Source organism: Bos indicus, chromosome 5 (genome assembly GCF_029378745.1).
Source record: "Bos indicus isolate NIAB-ARS_2022 breed Sahiwal x Tharparkar chromosome 5, NIAB-ARS_B.indTharparkar_mat_pri_1.0, whole genome shotgun sequence".
In the NCBI taxonomy this organism is placed as follows: domain Eukaryota; kingdom Metazoa; phylum Chordata; class Mammalia; order Artiodactyla; family Bovidae; genus Bos; species Bos indicus.
The window spans coordinates 116,197,966-116,218,301 of NC_091764.1; the positions used below are offsets into that span (position 1 = coordinate 116,197,966).

The 20,336-nt window shown below is 52.5% G+C and overlaps 1 protein-coding gene across 1 annotated transcript; it reads left to right on the plus strand.

Moving 5' to 3' along the window:
• Positions 1-5,382: 5,382 nt before the first annotated feature.
• On the plus strand, positions 5,383-14,018 carry UPK3A (uroplakin 3A). The gene is made up of 6 exons (XM_019960168.2): positions 5,383-5,515; positions 6,460-6,615; positions 7,405-7,684; positions 9,200-9,282; positions 11,598-11,730; positions 13,668-14,018. The coding sequence occupies exons 1-6, from the start codon at positions 5,464-5,466 to the stop codon at positions 13,825-13,827; spliced, it is 864 nt and encodes a 287-aa protein (XP_019815727.2). The 5' UTR covers positions 5,383-5,463; the 3' UTR covers positions 13,828-14,018.
• The last annotated feature ends 6,318 nt before the right edge of the window (positions 14,019-20,336 follow it).

A 20,336-nucleotide genomic window follows, 5' to 3' on the forward strand; every position in this document is an offset into this window, starting at 1 on the left:
TGACAGGCCGGGCTGAGCACGAAGGGCTGGAGGGTCTACCCCAACACCGCCCAGCTCCCCAGTCACGTTCGCCCCAGACGGCACTTTGTGCCTCTGCAATGCTGGGGGGCACCTTGAGTCCTCCCAGTTTACTAAAAGAGAACTAAAGCTTTGGATAGAACAGGCACTGCCTCTGAGGACCAGAGTCATGGCCCTTCGGGGCCCCCCTGGGGATGCTGTGCAGGGTGTGGGGTTGGAGGTGGGGGCGTGGAGTTGGAGAGAGGGACGGGGCTGCTGAGAGCCACTCGGAGCTGGCGGCAAATGGGTGAACTGCTTTGAAAGTGACTGAATCTCCGTGCATGGAGAAGCTTGTCTTCCAGAACCCCACAGAGGCAGCCAAGACCAAGTGCTTACTGGGGCGGCGGTGAGGATGACCCCCCACTTCTCTGACATCAAAGAAAGAGTCGTGAAAACCAATTCCGGCCTCTCTGGCCCTTGAAGAAACATTTCTGGGTCAAGAATTTGCAGCTTATAAATTCCCCGTGTTTGAGATTCAGAGGAGGCCTGTGCAGGGCTGGGTCTGTATAACCTTTCACATCACACGACTTCCTGCTCCATGGCCTCCCAGCAAGCACGTAGTCTAGGCCAGGGTTCAGAAAGATGGTCTGATGGATTGCAATACACGGACAGATTCAAAGACAGGTGGAACTAACATAGAGCTGTAGTCAATGATACTTAAAAAAATAAAAAATAAACAAACAACCAAAAAACTCATAGAAAAAGAGATCAAATTTGTAGTTACCAGAGGTGAGAAATAGGGCAAGTGGGAGCTGGATGAATGAAGGCAGTCAAAAGCTACCAACTTCCAGTTATAAGATCCATAAGTACTGGGGTTGTAACTTACAGCATGTTTAGTCGCTAAGTCGTGCCTGGCTCTTTGCAACCCCATAGACTGTAGCCCACCAGGCACCTCTGCCCATTTGCATTTTCCAGGCAAGAATACTGGAGTGGGTTGCCATGCCCTCCTCCAGGGGATCTTCCTGACTCAGGGATCAAACCCACATCTCCTGCATTGGCAGGCAGAGTCTTTACTGCTGAGCCACTGGGGAAGCACAGTATGCCAATTATCTCAATAAAACTTGAAGTAAAAAAATTGTCAGACAGAAGGCTTGGAGTCCTGGAACTGGCCTGATCAAAAGTGGATTTTTTTTTTTTAGTCTTGAAAGATTTTATAAAGAATACTTTAAATAATTGGTATGATCGTTTAAAACTTTAAAAATGTTGACAAATTCTTGAAAAACTACTGATTTCCATTATGTAAAACAGTTCTAAGGCCCTTTTAATACAAAATGTTTGGATAGTATCTCTGAATTGCTCTTACAGTCAAACTGTGCTTTTGCTTTCTGAGAGGTTCCATATGTTTCACTCTTCAAAGGGGAAATTTTTAAAAAATTGGTATTTGCCAAAAAAAAATTCTGGGGACGTCCACGTGGGTACTTGGGCTGTAGCAGGAGGATGCGGGCAGGCGTCCGGGCCCCTTCGTCACCGGGTTCCCTCCACCGACATCAGCACGAGGGTCTCCCAGGCAAATCTGCCACCATGACTCAAATCTCCTGAACTTTTTCCCTCTTCAGAGTCTGCCAGACAAAAGTCAGCATCTTTGAAGTGGAAACTTGTTTATAAATCCAAAACGTTTTTTTTTTGCAGAACATTTTTGGGCCTTAGCAGATTATTATTTTAACTTTTTCCCCCAAATATTTTTTCCATATTTGGGCAAGGCAAGAGACCAAGGACTCTTGGTTTGTCTTTCTCGTAAGAAACTGCAGTGTCTCAGAGAACGCAGTGGGTTCCTGGGCCTTCTCTCTTTCTCACGGGGGTTTCTGGGCCGAGCCTTCAACTTCCGCTCTGCTGGCCTCTGACAAACTCCGGTCCACACACCTTTGCTGGACAAGAAATGTCAGTCCATAAAAATTCCTGGAGGAACACCCCACCCTTTGCTCAACAGTTGTTTATCTCGGGGCGTTTCCTGTTCCCTGGAGATAAGGATCTGTTCTTCTAATTCTTGGCAGGTCAGAGCTGAGAGGCCATCAAACCCCCGCCCTGTTTTACAGAGAAGAAACAGACATCCAGAGAGGGACGATGCGTTTGCGCCACGAGAAGAGAATCTTTTTCTCCCAACATTTTCACTTTGAAAAATTTCAAATCTATAAAAGTATTTCAAGAAGAGTACAGTGAATATCTGTACTGACCAGTTGCTGACGTTACACTACATTAGCTTTGTCTCTTACTTTCTGTTTCTCTCCTTAAATATGTGTGTTTCAGATACTGTGACACTTTGCCCACAAGAATCCAGCATGTGTCTCCCTGTGTGCTGGGTGCTTAGTCGCTCAGTCAAGTCCGACTCTTTGCGAGTCCATGGACTGTACCCCGCCAGGCTTCTCTGTCCATGGGGCTTCTCCAGGCCAGAGTACTGGACTGGGTTGCCATTTCCTCCTCCAGGGGATCTTCCCAACCCAGGGATCGAACCCAGGTCTCCCGCATTGTAGGCAGATTCTTTACCATCTGAGCTACCAGGGAAGCCTATGAATACTGGAGTGGGTAGCCTATCCCTTCTCCAGAGGATCTTACTGACCCAGGAATTAAACTGGGGTCTCCTGCATTGCAGGCAGATTCTTTATCAGCTGAGCTACTGGGGAAGCCTGTGTCTCCCTCTACAGAACCACAATCCAGGAAATTAGTGTCAGATCAATATCATTATCCAATACACATTCCGTAACTCGAATTTCTCTGTCATGCTAACTACCGTAGTGTTCGTTAGAGCTTGTTTTGTTTCTCGGGTTTTGTGTGTGTGTGTGTGTGTGTGTGTGTGTGTGTGTGTGCTTTCGTTTTGCCGCCTTCACTCAGCATGTGGGCTCCTCGTACCCACCCGCGCCCCCCACGCCCCCGCAACAGGAAGCTCGTGCCCCTCGCAGTGGGAGCTTGGTGCCTTAACCACTGAACTGCCAGGGAAGTTCCAGAATGTCTTCGTTTTTACTCAGGAATTCATCAAGGATCACTCAGTTCACTTAGCTGCTGTGTCTCTTTCAAGCTACAGTAATTCTCAGCCTTCTGCTTTGTTGTTTAGTTTTTGCTTTTGCCTTTTATGACACTTTCAGAGCATCCAGACCAGTTGGTTTGCAGAAAGTCCCTCAATTTGAATATGTCTGATTGTTTGCTGTAGATTTGACTTCAGTTGGACATTTTGGTCAGGAAATCCCAAGCTGATGCTGAGCCCTTGCCAGAGCCATGATGCCAGCAAGCACATGAGGTCAGTCCCTCCCGTACGGGTGGCATTAGTGAAAGTGAAAGTCGATCAGTCGTGTCCAACTCTTTGCAGCCCCATGGACTATACAGTCCATGGAATTCTCCCGGCCAGAATACTGGAGTGGGGAGCCTTTCCCTTCTCCAGGGGATCTTCCCAACCCAGGAATCGAACTGGGGTCTCCTGCATTGCAGGTGGATTCTTTACCAGCTGAGCTACCAGGGAAGCCTTATTAGTGACATTAGGTCTTATTATTTTGTTAAGCTGGTGTCCTTAGATTTCTTCCTCCCTAAAAATATTTTACCTTACGGTTTTAACATCTGTTTTTCCTTTTTGGCCATGCTGTGTAGCTTGTGGGATCTTAGTTCCCTCACCAGACGTTGAACCCAGGGCCCTCGACGATGAGAGCTCAAAGTTCTAACCACTGAACCACCAAGAAATTCCCTAACATCTTTTGAGATGATTCTTTCTTGAATCACTTATTACCAGGATGGCTGTAAAACAGTGATTTTTGGTTTTGTTATTCCCTCTCCTTTTATTCACTGGTGTTCTTCTTTGAAGAAGCATTTTCCCTTCTCCTTTAAAACACTTTTTAGGACTTCCCTGATGGGCCAGTGTTTAAGGCTCCATGCTTCCAGTGCAGGGGGTACAAGTTTGAGCCCTGGTCAGGGAACTAAGATCCTACATGTGGCACAGCGCCACCCCCCAACCCAAAAGAAAAGTCTTAAAATACTTTTGAAAGTATCAATACTCATGGATTTGTATTTTATCCAATGAACTAAATGTGTTGCTTTTATCATTGATTTTGTGCTCAAGTCCCTCTCCCAATCTGGCCACTGGAAGCCCTTTCAAGATCCTTCTGTCCTTTCCCATCATTTTTCAAGCGCATCTTTACTTTCTAGGCTCCTCTGGACTCTCCCTGTCTCAGTCCAGGGTCCCCCGTGCCGTTCACTGGGGAGTGGAGTTTCAGGTCTAGGTCAGTCCCATGCAGCTGGCTGCCATTCCTTCTAGGCCCTCTCAAGAGAGAGAGCTCAGGAGTCATTTTGTTACTGTGTCATTACAAAATTACTAATTGAGAACACCTCAGAGTTCTTCTCCTTCCCCCCCCACCCCCGCTCCAAATCTCCCTCATCCTAAGGTGAGAACCCAGGTCCTGACAACACCAGTCCCAGGGGACCCCAAAGTTGCTCCCCAAACGTCCTGCTTCCCACCCCACCACTGCCTCACAAGCAAGGACCAGAGTCTCTTTGTCCTTAGAGGACTCTCCACCGAGGGATCGCAGGCAGACAAGTCCCTCAGATACAGCCCTTTTCTTCAAGTGGTTATGTCATCAATATCACACACAGATCACTAGTTACTGTTGGATTCCAAGTTACTTTTCCTCCACCCTTTTACTTTTCTTTCTTAAATGTAAAATCTAACATTTAGGGTGTACTGGGAGACATGCACGATTCCTGACTCTGGAGGGAACGCTATGGTCCAGGTGATGACCCCAACATTACAGTCAAAAGCCCCCCCACCAAGCAGGCCTTAAAACTCTGCTTCATCCCTTCTGAAACAGCCCTGGGCTGGGCAGGAGGACTCCTGCGCTGCGTCAGCCTCTGGCCCACCGGCAGCCTTGGCAAGTCCCTGGCCTCCCCAGACCTTGGCCCTGCACCTGTGAACTGAAAGAGTCACACCAGAGGTGTCCGGATAGCTTACGCACCCAGGACTTCAAAGTTTCCAGGACACCACTTTCACCCGTTAACCTGTTTCACCTTCACAAGAGCCCAGTGAGTGGCACAGAGTAGGGTTTCCATAAAGAGAATTCTATGGAGGTATTACGGGCCTCTTTACAGTATGGAAACTGAGGCTCAGAGAGGGGCTGGTTTGCCCTTAAGGTCTCATTAGGTGAGAAACGCCCTGAAAACACCGCTCCATCCTCAGTACAAAGGGGGCGGGGAGGGGGTGCAGGGTTGGGGGAGGTTCCGTGGGGATGGATTTGTGCTCTGAGCACCTCGGGTCCAGGGGAAGCCCGGCCCGGGTTTATGCAAATATCCTGCGAGGAGGCTGAGGATTGGCTGGCTTGGGTGGGGGCGGGGCGTGCCCTTGGCTCAGGGCCGACAGGTGCGCGCAGCGGGACAGGCGCGGTCCAAGCTCGCCCCCTGGACCACCGGCCGTCCTGTCGCAGCTTCTCCCAGGCGATGCCTCCGCTCTGGGTAGTGCTGGCCCTGGGCTGCCTGCGACTTGGCTCCGGTAAGCGGAGAATGAGAAGAGGATGGGGGGCGGGTCTGTGCCCACCGTGGACGGGGCGTGTCCTGCGTCCCCCGATTCTCCTGAAGGGTCCTGAAAGGCACCTGGATGGGAACTTGACTTATTCACCCCAAGAATAGGCGTGGGTGCCCTGCTCTGCGCCAGGCTCTGTGCAGGCTCTGGGGACCCAGATAGGACTACTAATAGCTAACAATGATTAATAAGCTTTCTCTGATGGGAATTCAAGGGCTCTGTGTTGGCTGTTAGAAGACACAGGAGCTGCTGGAGAGCAGGGGAGGGTCTGGACTAGATTCATGGTGATGCTTTGACTGGGGAGGGGAGGCACATTTTTAGGTGAAGGAGCAGCACAGGAGGAGGGGGGCGTCAGGGTCTACCCTGGGAACCTCCTGCCCATTGTCCATCAGTGTGGCTGGAGCGTGAGGTCAGGGGATGAACATACAGATTAGTCTGGGGACCCATGAGGCAAGCCCAGAGCTTCCAGGCCTCACTGCCCCTCCAGAGAGGCTGGATCCTGTTGGAGAGCAGTGGGGAGCCCCCAGGGGGCCCAGTGGTAAGGCGTTGCAGTCAGCTTTGCAGGTCAGAGAGCAGAGGGTTGGGGAGGGCTGGTTACCAGGGTCCAGGTGAAGAGGGTGGACTCAAACCGGGGAGATGCATGGGAGGGGCCTGTTGGGGGTAGCGAGAGGGCAGCAGTCCAGCCGGATTGCCCAGTTTCTGCTCAGGATGGCTGGGTGTGGGGAGGGGAACAGGGGCTCTCCCCACATCTGAGACAAGCTCCTGAGATGGCCTGTGGGGAGAGGGAAAGGCAGTGCCTGGCACCAGCGGGCACTCACTGGCCGAAGGCATGCGCGTGTGAGCATGCAGATGGTTGCCCGTGGGTGTGGGCAGTTCTGTCGGGGGTCAGCTCCCATCCTCGCTGCCTCCTCCAGGTGTGAACCTCCAGCCCCAACTGGCTAGTGTGACCTTTGCCACCAACAACCCCACCCTCACCACGGTGGCCTTGGAAAAGCCCCTCTGCATGTTTGACAGCTCAGCGGCCCTCCACGGCACCTACGAGGTCTACCTCTATGTGCTGGTCGACTCGGGTAAGGGTCCTGCTGCCCTCGGGCTTCTCTGAAGGTGGCTTTGACCTGTCTGTGGGCAGGAGGGGAGGAGACAAGGCAAGGGGTGCTCCATCCATGCAATCAAACCACTCCAGGCACCTCACTAACACGCTCTGGTATCTGCTCTGTGCCAGCCCTGGGCTGGAGACATCTGCCCTGGAGGGACATCGAGTCTAGAGGGGGAGATAACAGCATCAATCACGGAGCACTTACATCCTGCCTGGGGCTTCCCAGACCTTAGAGCTGATGATCACAACCTGCCTGCAAGGTGTCTGTTAGGATGTCCGTCACAGGGCAAATAATCGGGGCCCAGAGGGGCAGAGTGACTCGTGAGAGCTCCTGAGCTGGAGAGCAAATCAGAGTCTCTGGTCCTCAAGCTCAAGTCCTTCTCAAGGCTTTTCAAGGTGGTTCGAGATAGGTGTTTGGGAGACGTGCTGGTCTGGGCCAGCCCCGCCTGTTCACTGGCAGCGATCCTGGGGTCCAGGAGAGGAACCCGATGACTGCCTCTTAGCTTTCAGCCATTTATAGCAGTTCATGTAGGGCCCTGATTTTATTGACTGCCTACCCATGCCCAATCCCAGTCTGTGGGCACTGTGGGGTGTTTTCCTCCCATCTCACAAAGAGTCTAGAGAGATACAGTGAGTGGTCCAAGATCACCCAGCAAGTAAGGAAGAGATCCCAAGACCTGGCTCGGCACTGGTGCAGAGAGGATGCTTAGGGACATTTGTTGAATGACTGAGTGAGTGACTCAGCCCGGCACTGCCTCCACAGCCAGCTTCAGGAACGCCTCTGTGCAGGACAGCACCAAGACCCCTCTCAGCTCGACGTTCCAACAGACCCAGGGGGGGAGGACAGGGCCCTACAAGGCCGCGGCCTTTGACCTGACCCCGTGCAGCGACTCGCCCAGCTTGGATGCTGTCCGGGATGTGTCCCGGGCCTCGGAGATCCTGAACGCCTACCTGATCAGGGTGGGCACCAACGGGACCTGCCTGTTGGACCCCAACTTCCAGGGCCTCTGCAACCCACCCCTGTCTGCAGCCACGGAATACAGGTGAGTGTGAACAGCTGCTGGAAGACGGCAGGTGAGCCCCAGCCCTGACTTGGTGTGGGGGAAGAGGGCCGCCTAGAGCTGGGTGAAGCGTCAGAGGCCACATTCTTTCAGAACCTACCACATGCCAGGACCGTCCTGGGTACCACGAAGGACTCCTGGCTTCCTGGGCGGGCGACTGTGCACAGGGCCCTGTGTTCAGAGAGACTCCCTCTTGGCTTGACACTGCCATCACCATCTTGAAATCCTTAATGTTTAAACAAGGGGCCACATTTTCCCTTTTGCACCGGGTCCCACAAAGTACACACCTGATCCTGGCCCATCACCGTGTAGCAGTTTGATTGACAGGGAAGGAACTGGTCCAGAAGCCGAAGGGGGTCACTTTAAGAAAAGCTGGGGCTCAGTGTGGAGGCTTCTCCCTGCTCCCCGCAATGTACCCTATCGTGGCCCACCCCAGAACCGAGGGTCCCCGATTCATTTTCACACCTATGTCCTGAGCATCTTCTCGGGGCCAAGTTGGGGGCTCAGCCGTGACCTAGGCCCGGGGGGCTTACCCAGTGCAAAGCCTTGACTATACCCACTCCAGTTCCCATGGAGACACCTGGACGGGGGGTCTCTGTACCCTCTGGGCCACATCTGGACCCAGGCCATCACTCACCTCCGTCCTCTCACACAGCCCTCTCCTCCCCTCGCCTTGGCCAGCAGGCAGGACTTGAGTCCTGGATGTCCTCGCCCCCACCCTCGACTCTTACCTCTGACCTTGTTCTTCATGGGAGAAGCCCACCCTACCTAGGGGACTCATCCCAGCCTCTGGAATTCCCATCTTCAGACCTGTCGAAGCAGGGGAATTAAGCAAAATCCTGGATGGTATGAAGATTTTAAGGGTCTTCTTTTTTTTTTTTTAGTGTCAAACTAGAGGCTGTTGATTTCTTTGATCTCAGAACATTCATCCTTTTTAACTGAAGGTGAAGAAGGCCTAAGGCTGTGGGTATCCCGTACTGGTCACCTGGTCTTCCTTTATGATTTGCAACACTTGAGTGGGATTTTCTGCCTATAAAGTTAGCCCTTATCAGAGGGCAGCGGGGTTGCAAACAGATATTATTCCCTTGTTTGTTTTTTTTTTTTTTTTTTAAGTCACTTTTGTGAGACCAAGGACCAGGCTAGGAAGAGAGGAAGGCAGAAATGCAAGGAGGACACACGGGTCAATACTGGCATATCAGCTATGAGTGTGATACACACGACAAAGAAACAGAGGGGCTCCTGGAGGGCGCGCAGGCTCTGAGGGCTGCGTGGAGGAGGGGCCTGAGCTGGGGAAGCAGCCGGGGGGAAGGTGATGCCGATGCAAAGTCCAGCAGCAGCCTGCTGCCAGAACACCCCCGCCACCGCACCCACTGTAGCCACCTAGATTTTCATCTCCCACAACTCCCGGTTCTGCCCCCAGCCCCCCAACCCTGCCCCCTCCCCATGGCCAAGGCTCACAGGATGGATAGAAGTCATCCCCACTCCACTTCTTTCCAGGTTCAAGTACGTCCTGGTCAATATGTCCTCGGGCTTGGTGCAGGACCAGACCCTGTGGTCGGACCCCATCCGCACCGACCGGCGTAAGTGGTGGGCCCTGGGTGGTCTGGGGGTGGTCCTCAAGGGAACCTGGGCAAGCAGACTCAAGCTGTCACTCGGAAAATTCTCCCCAGACACAGGCAGGTCACTGGATTAATAATTTTCCCCATCCTCGCCCGCTCCCTCCCTCCCTCGAGGGCCAGGTCATGTGACACGGGAAGGTGGAGGACTCGCGGGTGTTGGGCCAGCTGGCACAGGTGCTACGGGCTTCCCTGGTGGCTCAGGGGTAAAGAATCTGCCTGCCAATGCAGGAGACATGGGTTCTATCCCTGGGTCAGGAAGATCCCCTGGAGGAGGAAATGGCAACCCACTCTAGTATCTTGCCTGGAGAGTTCCATGGACAGAGAAGCCTGGTGGGCTACAGTCCAAGGGGTCTCAAAGAGTCAGATAGGACTGAGCGAGTAAGCACGCACTGGCCAGCTGGACAGGCCTCACTGGAGACAGAATCAGCCGGCATCTTCAGCCCTGATGATGCATTTGCCTCCAAAGGGCAGGGAGGTTATCGTGCATGTAGACCCTAACCTGCCCCCTTGATGAACCCTGCCAACGACAACATCATTATCACGTAAGATGGTTCCAGAGGCATCTCAGCCACAGGGGCAGGAACCCTAGAGGCAGCAGGGTGCCATTCTCCTGGAGAGCCCTGTGGTTTTTCTAAAGTGGGCGTCTTGCAGGCCCAAGCATCTGCCCATGGTCCTGCCCGTCTGTCCTCAAGCCTCCAGCTGTGTTCTCAACACAGATCTGAGGTTTATAAATTCAGAATCTTATCTGTTGAAGCTTAGGGGCAACAGAAGCGATTTCCCAGTGTAATTTTGACAACCCGTGACCCTAATTTTAGACCTCCCCAGGACTTCCCTGGCAGTCCAGTGGTTAGGACTCCACGCTTTCACTGCTGGGAGCCCAGAATCAATCCCTTTTTGGGGACTAAGATCCCACAGGCTGCGTGGCACAACCAAAAAAACCAAAGAACCCCCTTGCCACTCACAGTGATCTTGTGGGTCAATTAGGGCTCGGCAAGGTCGCCTAAGGTCACAGGGCCAGTGAGGGTGCAGACAGGCAGGCCTGGGTGCAACTGGGTGGTTCCTTCCCATCCTCTGGTGGCACGGCCACGCTCTGTGGTCCCACTGGATCAACACTGCCCTGGAACCAAGAGTCCCAGATTCAATCCCAGCCGCTGAGCCTCACTGCTGTGTGAGCCCTTCAGGACCTCAGTTTTCCCATCTGAGAAATGGGAAGGACTATCCTTGCCCCGCTTCCCCAGCAGGGCTCCTTTGGGCAGTCCAGATGAAAGCCCCAGGCCCTGCTCTCTAAGGGCAGGGCCTGGAGATCAGTCCATGTGGAGACCGTGCCCTTGGGGACCTGACGGACCTTCGGCTTGAGGCTAGAGTCCAAGTCCCCTTGAACAGGCACACAGTCTCCCTAAGCTGCAGTGAGTGATCTGCAAAACAGGGTCGCATGGGATCTACCTAGGACGCTGAACGGGAAGTGGCCAGCTCACGGGAGGACCTATAATGATTTGTCCACCTAGTTCCAATGGGTGACACTGATCAGAGCAGAGGGAGGCCACAGTCCCCTGGCTTCATTAGATTAGGGACCTCTCAGTTCAGTTCAGTTCAGTCGCTCAGTCGTGTCCGACTCTTTGTGACCCCATGGACTACAGCACACTAGGCTTCCCTGTCCCTCACTATCTCCTAGAGTTTACTCAAACTCATGTCCATTGAGTCGGTGATACCATCCAACCATCTCATCCTCTGTTGTCCCCTTCTCCTCCTGCCCTGAATCTTTCCCAGCATCAGGGTCTTTTCCAATGAGTCAGTTCTTTGCATCAGGTGGCCAAAGTACTGGAGCTTCAGCTTCGGCATCAGTCCTTCCAATGAATATTCAGGGCTGATCTCCTTTAGGATGGACTGGTTGGATCTCCTTGCAGTCCAAGGGACTCTCAAGAGTCTTCTCCAACACCACAGTTCAAAAAAATCAATTCTTCAGCGATCAGCTTTCTTTGCTCCTCCTGTATTTTGTTCATAATCTGTATCCCATCTTCACTGGAAGACTTGAGGCCATTTGTCATTTAAAATCATACAAAAAGACAGTGATAAGAGGGCAAGAGTAGACACATGCAAGACAAAGCTGGGGAGTGGAATATGGAGGCAAATGTAATTCCGCCTCAGACCCAGGGGGAGGCACTGGCCTGGCCTCGCTTCATCCCTGAGATTTTTGGCTGCCAAGGCAGGCACCCCCTTATCCCTGGGAGGAGGCTGGGTGAGGCAGTGTCCAGGGAGTGACCGCCTGCCTCCCACAGTCACCCTGTACTCGGCGATAGACACGTGGCCCGGCCGGCGGAGCGGGGGTATGATCGTCATCACGTCCATCCTGGGCTCCCTGCCCTTCTTCCTGCTCATCGGCTTTGCTGGCGCCATCGTCCTCAGCCTCGTGTGAGTATCTGCCAGCTGGGGGGTGGGGCGTGCGGCGCTTGGGGACACACCCCACGGGAGGCTCTTCCTAGGTGGGGAGAGCCTGGGAGTAAAGCTGCCTTCTGCCCTGGGTGGTGTGTGTGTGTAGGGAGGGGGGTCCAGTGAGACAGGAGCAGGGTCCCGGGGAGGCCCAGGTCAAGTTTTCAGCTGGGTAAGAGAGGCTCAGCACCAAGGCCCTGTGGGTAGACCCCAGCTCCGACACAGCGGTGTTTCTTGGGTGAGGATCGGGCTGGCCGAAAAGTTCGTTCGGGCTTTTCGTATCATCTTATGGAAAAACCCAAACAAACTTTTTGGCCAACCCGATATCTTATCCTTCTATGCCTCAGTGTCTTCTTCTGGAAAAGGGAGATCCTGATCCATATTGTCTGCCCTGTGGAGTTGCAAGGGATAAGAGAAATAGTCCCTCTACTATACGGCCTGTTGAGCACTCAGGCGGTTGTCGTTCAGTCGCTCAGTTGTGTCCGACTCTTTGCGACCCCATGGACTGCAGCACGCCAGGCTTCCCTGTCCTTCACCGTCTCCCGGAGTTTGCTCAAATTCATGTCCATTGAGATGATGATGCCACCCAACCATCTCATCCCCTGTGGCCCCCTTCTCCTCCTGCCCTCAATCTTTCCCAGCATCAGGGTCTTTCCCAGTGTCAGGGTGGAATCCAGGTACTAAACAGGTCTTGATGGGGACACTGAGGTCTGTGGTGGGAAAAGAGGCCCAAGGTCACAGAACCCGTTAAAACGGAGCTGACCCTGAGCTCCCAAGTCACCTGAGCGCACTGACAACTCTGATGTGTGTCTATTTAGATTAGGGCTGGAGGGGTCCCCTGGGGTGTCTGGAGCAGCTAACAGAGCTGCCTGATGGGAAGACAGGCATGCAGTCACAGGATGGAGCAGGGAGTGGGTCAAGGCAGCCACGGGTACAGGTGCTGTGGGAATCCAGAGGAGAGCAGCGAAGATCCTCCCTGGTGTATCAGGGTGGGCTTCCTGGAGGAAGGGACAGCAGGAACAAATTCTTATCAGGACTGGGATGAATTGAAAATTTATGTGTGGTGCGCATCTCAGCAAGAGAGGTAGGAGACCCGGCAGCTTTAAAGAAGGAGAGAGGGGATGCTTGTCCCAGTGTGAGTGGAGAGGGTGGATGGAAAAGCTTCTTGGAGTGGGTGAAATTAAGTGGAAAAGTAGAAATTAGCCAGGCAGATTTAAAGACATGTGGGGTGGGTGAAGGACGGAGTAGGGAGACGGCAGTGACCTTGGAAATCAGATTGCCGTCTGACATTTAGGTTAATAAAAACAAATAGTAGATGAGATTAGCCACTAAGGGATTGGTCTGTCTGGCCAGATCTGGGAGCAGGCGGAATGTGGTCACATCCCTCCCTCCCTTTGGGTAGCATCCTAACCATGGTCCTGTTATCTGACTTCTGTCTGGTTCTTCCATTGGTCTCTCCTACTTCCCGCATCCCAGTTCCAGCTGCCCACAGGTCCCCATTCTTGCCCCAGACACACCCCAGTCCTTCCTATCAAAGGCCTGCAATGCCTTTCTGTACCTCCACTCTCTTCAAGGCCAGACTAACTGCCCCCTCCTCCAGGAAGCCCTCCATGGCTTCCCTCCCTGGACTTGTCCAGTCATTATGTGCTGTGGTCTGTCTCCCATAGAATCTTAGCTCTCTGGGGACATTTGTCCAGCTCAGTAAGACTTGTAAATTGTCCACCCAGTTCCAAAAGAGTTACACTTTCCTTAATGCAGGGCCTGGCACATAAGAAACAGTCCAGAAAGACTGGTCTTTTGAATGAAGGCCTAAGGTGACCTCTGTGAAAGCCATGTCTGAGTAGAAAGGTCCCTGCCCAGCTGAGGGGAGCGGTTAGCTCTGCGCCCCTAACCCCAGCTCTGTTCATCTCCTCTGTCAGGGACAGGGGCGATGCTGACGGGGCAACAAGCCACGACTCCCAGATCACGCAGGAGGCTGTCCCCAAGTCCCTGGGGACCTCGGAGCCCTCATACACGTCTGTGAACCGGGGGCCGTCCCTGGACAGGGCCGAGGTGTACGCCAGCAAGCTCCAGGACTGAGCCGGGCGCCTCTTCTGGGCAGCCACAGTCCCTCCAAGGGCCTTGCCCGGGGGTCTGCAGAGAACAGTGTTTACATCCGGACCCCACCCAAGGCAACAAACACAGGCCTGTGGATCCAACTATAGGAAAGCGCTTAATAAAACCTTCCCGAGATTTTGAGTTCAATAAAGATGTACAGAATGACTGAGTGAGATGCTGAATGAATGAATGAGTCGCTGTCATTTTGGGCAGTTGCACATCGTTTCTCCAGGGGGTGGGGGCAGGGCTTTCAGTCAAGGCGAGGGTGCAGAGGGTAAGGAAATCAGGGCTGGTGGCACACCTCCTCTGGAAGATGGGAAATCAGCGCCCCCTTGGGTGGGCTCACGGGAGCTTTAGGGGCCGGCCTGTGGCAGGTTCAAGTACCTGCTGTACCTCGGGCTTGGTGCAGGACCAGACCCTGTGGTCAGACCCCATCCGCACCGACCGGCGTAAGTGGTGGGCCCCGGGTGGGCCGGGGGTGGACCTCAGGGGAACCTGGGCAAGCAGATTCAAGCCGTCACTCAGAAAATTCTCCCCAGACACAGGCAGGTCACTGGATTAATAATTTTCCCCATCCTCACCCGCTCCCTCCCTCCCTTCCTTGAGGGCCAGGTCATGTGACACAGGAAGGTGGAGGACTCGCGGGTGTTTGGCCAGCTGGTGCGGGTGTTATGGGCTTCCCTGGTGGCTCAGGGGTAAAGAATCTGCCTGCCAATGCAGGAGACGTGGGTTCTATCCCTGGGTCAGGAAGATCCCCTGCCTGGCGGGCTGCAGTCCAAGGGATCTCAAAGAGTCAGACAGGACTGAGCGACCAAGTATGCACGCACACCAGACGGGGCACATGTGTGGTTATTCGATGCTGTTTGGGGTTTGCTGGCTTCGAGGTCTTGGAAACCAGTCTGGGCCCAGGGTGCGCCTCTGTGGGCAACTCATCCCATCATCACATTCCCCTCTGCCCCCGGTCAGCTCTTTGTCTCTGGAGCTCAGCTTCCTCATCTGCAAATGGGCTGATGTAGACAGTTAACTTAAGGGCCATGCACACCTGCGTCCCTTCACAGCTTCCTCTGAGGACCGCCCCAGAGGTGACACGGGGGAGGAGCACCGAGTCCTCCTGTGGGGCTGGACAGGCTCTCCAGTCTTGGGTCTCTGCTCAGGTGACTCAATGCTATCTTCTGAGCCAGGTAGCAAGACTGACTCCCTTTCTGGGGTGTGCCCCACTTCCCGTCACTGAAAGAAGAGGTTGATCAGCGGACTTCCCTGGCAGCCCAGTGGTTAAGACTTCCTGCTTCCAACGCAGCAGGCAGGGGTTTGATGCCTAGGCGAGGAACTAAGATCCCACATGCCACGGGGTGGCCAAAAAAGAGAAGAAGAGTTTTGTCACAGCAGGTTTGGTTAAAGCAGGAAGCTACCTGACACCATGAGAAAGCGCCCCTGCTGCTGACGGGGTGCGCTCAGGACCCCGGACCGTCCTCCAGGGCCACGGATGCTAGACGTGTCCAGAGGCCCTGGAAGGGCCCATGGCTGAGAAGGCAGGAGGCCCCGTGGAAAAGGGTGAACCATCTTTGGCGAGTTGGGCATTGGGGCGGTGAGCTTGGATTCAAGGGCAGAGGTCACGCATTTGCCAGCTTCTGCTGCTGCTGCTGTTAGGTCACTTCAGTCGTGTCCGACTCTGTGCGACCCCATAGACGGCAGCCCACCAGGCTCCTCCGTCCATGGGGTTTTCCAGGCAAGAGTACTAGAATGGGTTGCCATTGCCTTCTCCGTGCCAGTTTCTAGCCAGTTCTAATTAATCAGCAGAACAATCCAAGCTGGGGGGTGGGGGTGGGCAGGAGAGGCTGGGCTTGGCGCCTGGGTTCTGGGCTGGACTCAGACTTCCCAGAAACGTTTAATGATACATACCCACAGAAGTGACTTTTCTGGTTCACGTCTCAGCTTCTGAAGGAGCCCCTCCTCCCATGACTGAGAGGCCAGGGCTTCCGCGCTGAGTTTTCCACCTCTGCACAGATGTGGCTTCCCCTCCCTCCCATCTCAGTCGTGGTTCATCAGTGAGCCGACCACTGTAGACAGGCTGTGTGACCGAGGGCACGGACACACCCTCTCTGCGCTTCTCTGACTGCCTCTGTGCATAGAGAGCCAGGCTGCTTCGGAAGGTTGCTCCAAAATAGGTGGTTTTTTCCTGAAATATAATCAATCCCAAGGGAATGTCATTCAATTAAATCCACCCAAACCCTGAGCCCCAAGCTTGGGAAAGCTTGGAGTCACCCATCTGATCAGAATAGAAATGCACAGAGGAGTTGTCAGAGGGGAGACCCTGGACAGAGCATGGTCTGACCTTGTACACACAGGTCAGGCAATGCTGTAAAAACCGGAGATGGGAGGCCCGTCCCTACCCAATCAGGGCAGGCATAGCCGGGAGGGCTTCTTGGAGGAGGCAGTGCTTTTCTCAATTTCCTACTGTCTCTAACCCAGAGCTCCCAAGGCCAGAGGTCATGTTCCATGCCCTGTACCTGATAGACAGGTGCTCATTAAAGAGTAAAAAATTCCTGGAATGCCATATATATTTCTTGTTTCTCCATTTTTAACTGAATAATTCTAAATTTGGCAAGTAGTGGAGCATATAGTCTGCTTGACAAGAGAGAAGGGGCTAAGCTGCTCTTTGACGAGGCTCAGTCCAGTCCCCCGCACGTTTCTTGGGAGTGCTTCTTTCGGTCTCCTTCCAGCCCCTCCCCAGAGCCCGTGAAACCACCACCGCGATCGAGAGGACAGACACACCCCCGAAAGTCTCCTGCTTCTTTGTACAGCCTCTCTCCTGTCCCTCCTTGCCAGTCCCCCACCAGCTGATTTTGCTTCTGATGCTAAAGCTTCTATAGCACATTCTAGAATGTCATATAAATGGAACCACATAGAAAGGTCTCTTTTTGTCTGGCTTCGTTCCCCTCAGAATAATTATTTCGAAGGACTTCTCTGGGGGTCCCGTGGCTGAGACTCCACGCTACCCATGCAGGAGACCTGGGTTCCATCCCTGGTCACGGAACTGGATCCCACGTGCCGCGACTAAGAGTTAGCATGACGCAGCTGGAAGGCCTCCCGTGCCACAGCTAAGAAATGCAGCGGCCGAAATAGTAAATAAATACCCCAAACGTTATTTTGAGATGCATCGTATTGCAGCTTGTACTGGCATTTGGTTCCTATTAACTGCTGGAGGAATCCACTGTGTGACTATTCTACAACTTGCGGATCCGTCCTTCACCTGTTGAGGCGCCATCTGGTTGTTCCCAGTTTGGGACTGTTACGACTAAAGCTGTGATTGCCGGGGACCAGCCCCGGCTGATCCAGGGTATTCGAAGGAGAGACGGCGTCGGCGAGGGTCAGGATACGATAGCTTCAATTAGATATTAATTAAAGATATAAAGAGTAATAGGATGAGGATAGCTCAGTAGGAAAATTCAGTGGAGAAAAGAGGCTGAGTGGCTTGGTTTACGCGGGAGACCAATAAAACTTCAAGACAAGAAGTTTGCACCACTTACGTAGGCCGCAGGCGTCCTTCCGTTCTCCCGAAGGAGAGGAGACACTGAGGCCTCCCCGGTCGGATCTTAGAAGCCCAGGCATAATTAGTAAGCATGGTGGGTTCCGCGCTCCAGATGGAGACTCAGCCAGAGTGAGAGAGAGAGCGACATGGGGAGACCAGTATTTCGAGAAACTGATCCCAATTCTTTATTTTCCAGAGTCTGTTTTTATACACTGAGATGTTATACAAAAGTCACGTGGGGACAGCAGTCCTGACTTTTATCAAAGTCAGGTGCTTCATACAAATGTATACAGAGGTCTTAGGGGTGTTACATCATCTTCTGGCCAGGGGGGCCTGCTGACAATTTACGACCCTCTCCTTGTGACAGCGGTCAGTCAATCAGGACACTTATTTCTCCAGGGCTGATTATTCTCAAAACAGACGCCACCCAAGTAAAGTTACACTCCTACAGGGTGAGGGTGTAGTGGGTTTTAGTTAAGGAAAGAATTTACTTAGCCTAAGGTCTAACGTGATTAATATCAAAGGTCAATTCTATATATTCATTAATGTGTATAAGGGCAGGGGATATGGAGACTTAGCAACAAACATTGGCTCAACAAATGAAAAACCCTTCACCAACACAATTTCTAATTAGCCCACTATACTTATAGTAATAGTTTTCTAACTTTTCTAAGGAACCTGTTTTTAGAAGGTTTAAAGCATCTCGTGCCTCTCACAGTTGGGAGGCTGTGAGCGATCACATGTGGCCGGACAAGACTGTCAGGCAGGCTAGAGAACCTTCAGAGGAGTTTGTAGGTTAAAACACTCTTGTCACACCCAAGAGTTTTTATTGACTGGAGCTCTAGGTTAACTCCTTCTCCGAAAGAGGTGGTGGGGGACAGCCCCCCGTAAAGTCAGAGGTGTAGGTAAGAGCACAAAGTAGTAAAGTAGGCAGGCTCTGGTTATGGGGGTAGATGCTCGAGGAGTTCCAGGGGGACTCCTGAGGTTCGATCCCGCCTTTGCGTATGTTGAGCCTCCTTCCTCATGACCTTTGTCATGGGCGGAGTACCTCACTCTGGCCCCCAACATGTGATGAAGATTTGCGTACAAGTTCCTGCATGGACACATGTTTCACTTCCCCTGGGTGAATCCCCAGGGGCAGAACCATGAAAAACATTTTTACTTTGAAACCATTAGAGATTCACAGGAAGTTGTGCCAAAGCCACAGAAATACAGGGAATACCTGTGGACGCTTCTCCCAGTTCTCCCCAGTGTGAACATCTTATATAACAATAGCATCGTTATATCAAAACCGGGAAGTTAATATTGGGAAAATCCACAGAGTGTATTCATAGTCGCCCCGTTTTACAAGCACTTACGTGCCTGTGCGTGTGCTCTGTGCCACGTCCTCCCCTATGCAGATTTGTGTCACTCCTACCACAAGCAGTACACAGAACTGTTAATACGGTAAATCAGAAAGAAAGTGAAGTCGCTCAGTCGTGTCCGACCCTCAGCGACCCCATGGACTGCAGCCTTCCAGGCTCCTCCATCTATGGGATTTTCCAGGCAAGAGTACTGGAGTGGGGTGCCATTGCCTTCTCCACACAAGCAGTACACAGAACTGTTAATACTGTAAATCAGAAAGAAAGTGAAGTCGCTCAGTCGTGTCTGACCCTCAGCGACCCATTGGATTGTATAGTCCATGGAATTCTCCAGGCCAGGATCCTGGAGTGGGGAGCCTTTCCCTTCTCTAGAGGATCTTCCCAACCCAGGGGTCAAACCCAGGTCTCCTGCATTGCAGGCGGATTCTTTACTAACTGAGCTATGAGGGAAGCCCCTATTAGGGGAAAAAAAAAAGATACAGAACTTCCCTGGTGGTCCAGAGGTTAAGTATCCACCTGTCAGTGCAGGGTCCTATCCCTGGTCTGGGAAGATCCCACCTGCCTCTGGGCAACTAAGCCCAGGGACCACGACTGCTGAGCCCTCGCATCCGGGAGCTCATGCTCTGCAACTTGAGAAGCCAGCGCAGTCGAAGCCTGAGCACCGCAACTGGAGAGCAGCCCCTGCTCGCCACCAAGGCAGAAAGCCCACATGCAGCAACGAAGACCCAGCACAGCCGAAAAGTAAATGCATAAATAAAACGTTTAGAAAAGAAAAGAAAGAAGATACAGAACTCCTCCATCACCACAAGGCTTCCTCCTGCTGCCCCATTCATGACCTCCCCCCAAACCTCTGGTAATCACTGATCTATTCTCTCCAACTCCACAAGTTTGTCTTTTAAAAAATACTGTATACGTGGAATCATAGTGCATATACCCTTTTGGGAAAAATTTTTTTTTCTTTTTTGCAGCAGCATAATTCCCTTGAGGTCTGTCCAGGCTGTTGCAGGTATAAACAGCACATTCCTTTTTATTGCTGAATACGGTCCCGTGATGTAAACAGGTCAGTTTGTGCATCTGTTCTCCCACTTGAAGCACAGCTTGTTTGTTTCCAGGTTTTAGCTGTTGTGAATACAGTTGCTCTGAACATTTACGTCAGGTTCTTACCTGAACATAATTTTAATTTTTCTGGGATGAAGACCTAAGTGCTGTTGCTGGATTGCATGGGAAGTGCATGTCTACTTTGAAAAGAAATCACCAAACTATCTTCCAGAGAAGCCAGAAACCATTTTACAATCCCACCAGCAGAGTACGGGTGACCAGTTTCTGCACGTCCTCACCAGCACTTGGTGTTAATATATATTTTTTTAAATTAGCCACTCTGACAGGTGTGCAGTGGCTGAACACCGTCACATTCCCACCCCTGGTGTGAGAGCTCCTTGGCAGCACTTGGTATGGTCAGGCTTTTAAATGTTGGCTCTTCTGTACAAACAGCTCATGGAGCTCAATATCAAAAAAACAGACAACCCAATTAAAAACTGGGCCGAGGACCTAAATCAACATCGCTCCAAAGAAGACACAAAGACGGCCAAGAAGCCAAAGAA

Coding starts and splice junctions, on each gene's coding strand:
- UPK3A (XM_019960168.2), top strand. CDS start 5,464: ATGCCTCCGCTCTGGGTAGTGCTGGCCCTGGGCTGCCTGCGACTTGGC. Junction 5,516..6,459: donor CTGCCTGCGACTTGGCTCCG/GTAAGCGGAGAA, acceptor TGCCTCCTCCAG/GTGTGAACCTCCAGCCCCAA. Junction 11,731..13,667: donor GCCATCGTCCTCAGCCTCGT/GTGAGTATCTGC, acceptor CTCCTCTGTCAG/GGACAGGGGCGATGCTGACG.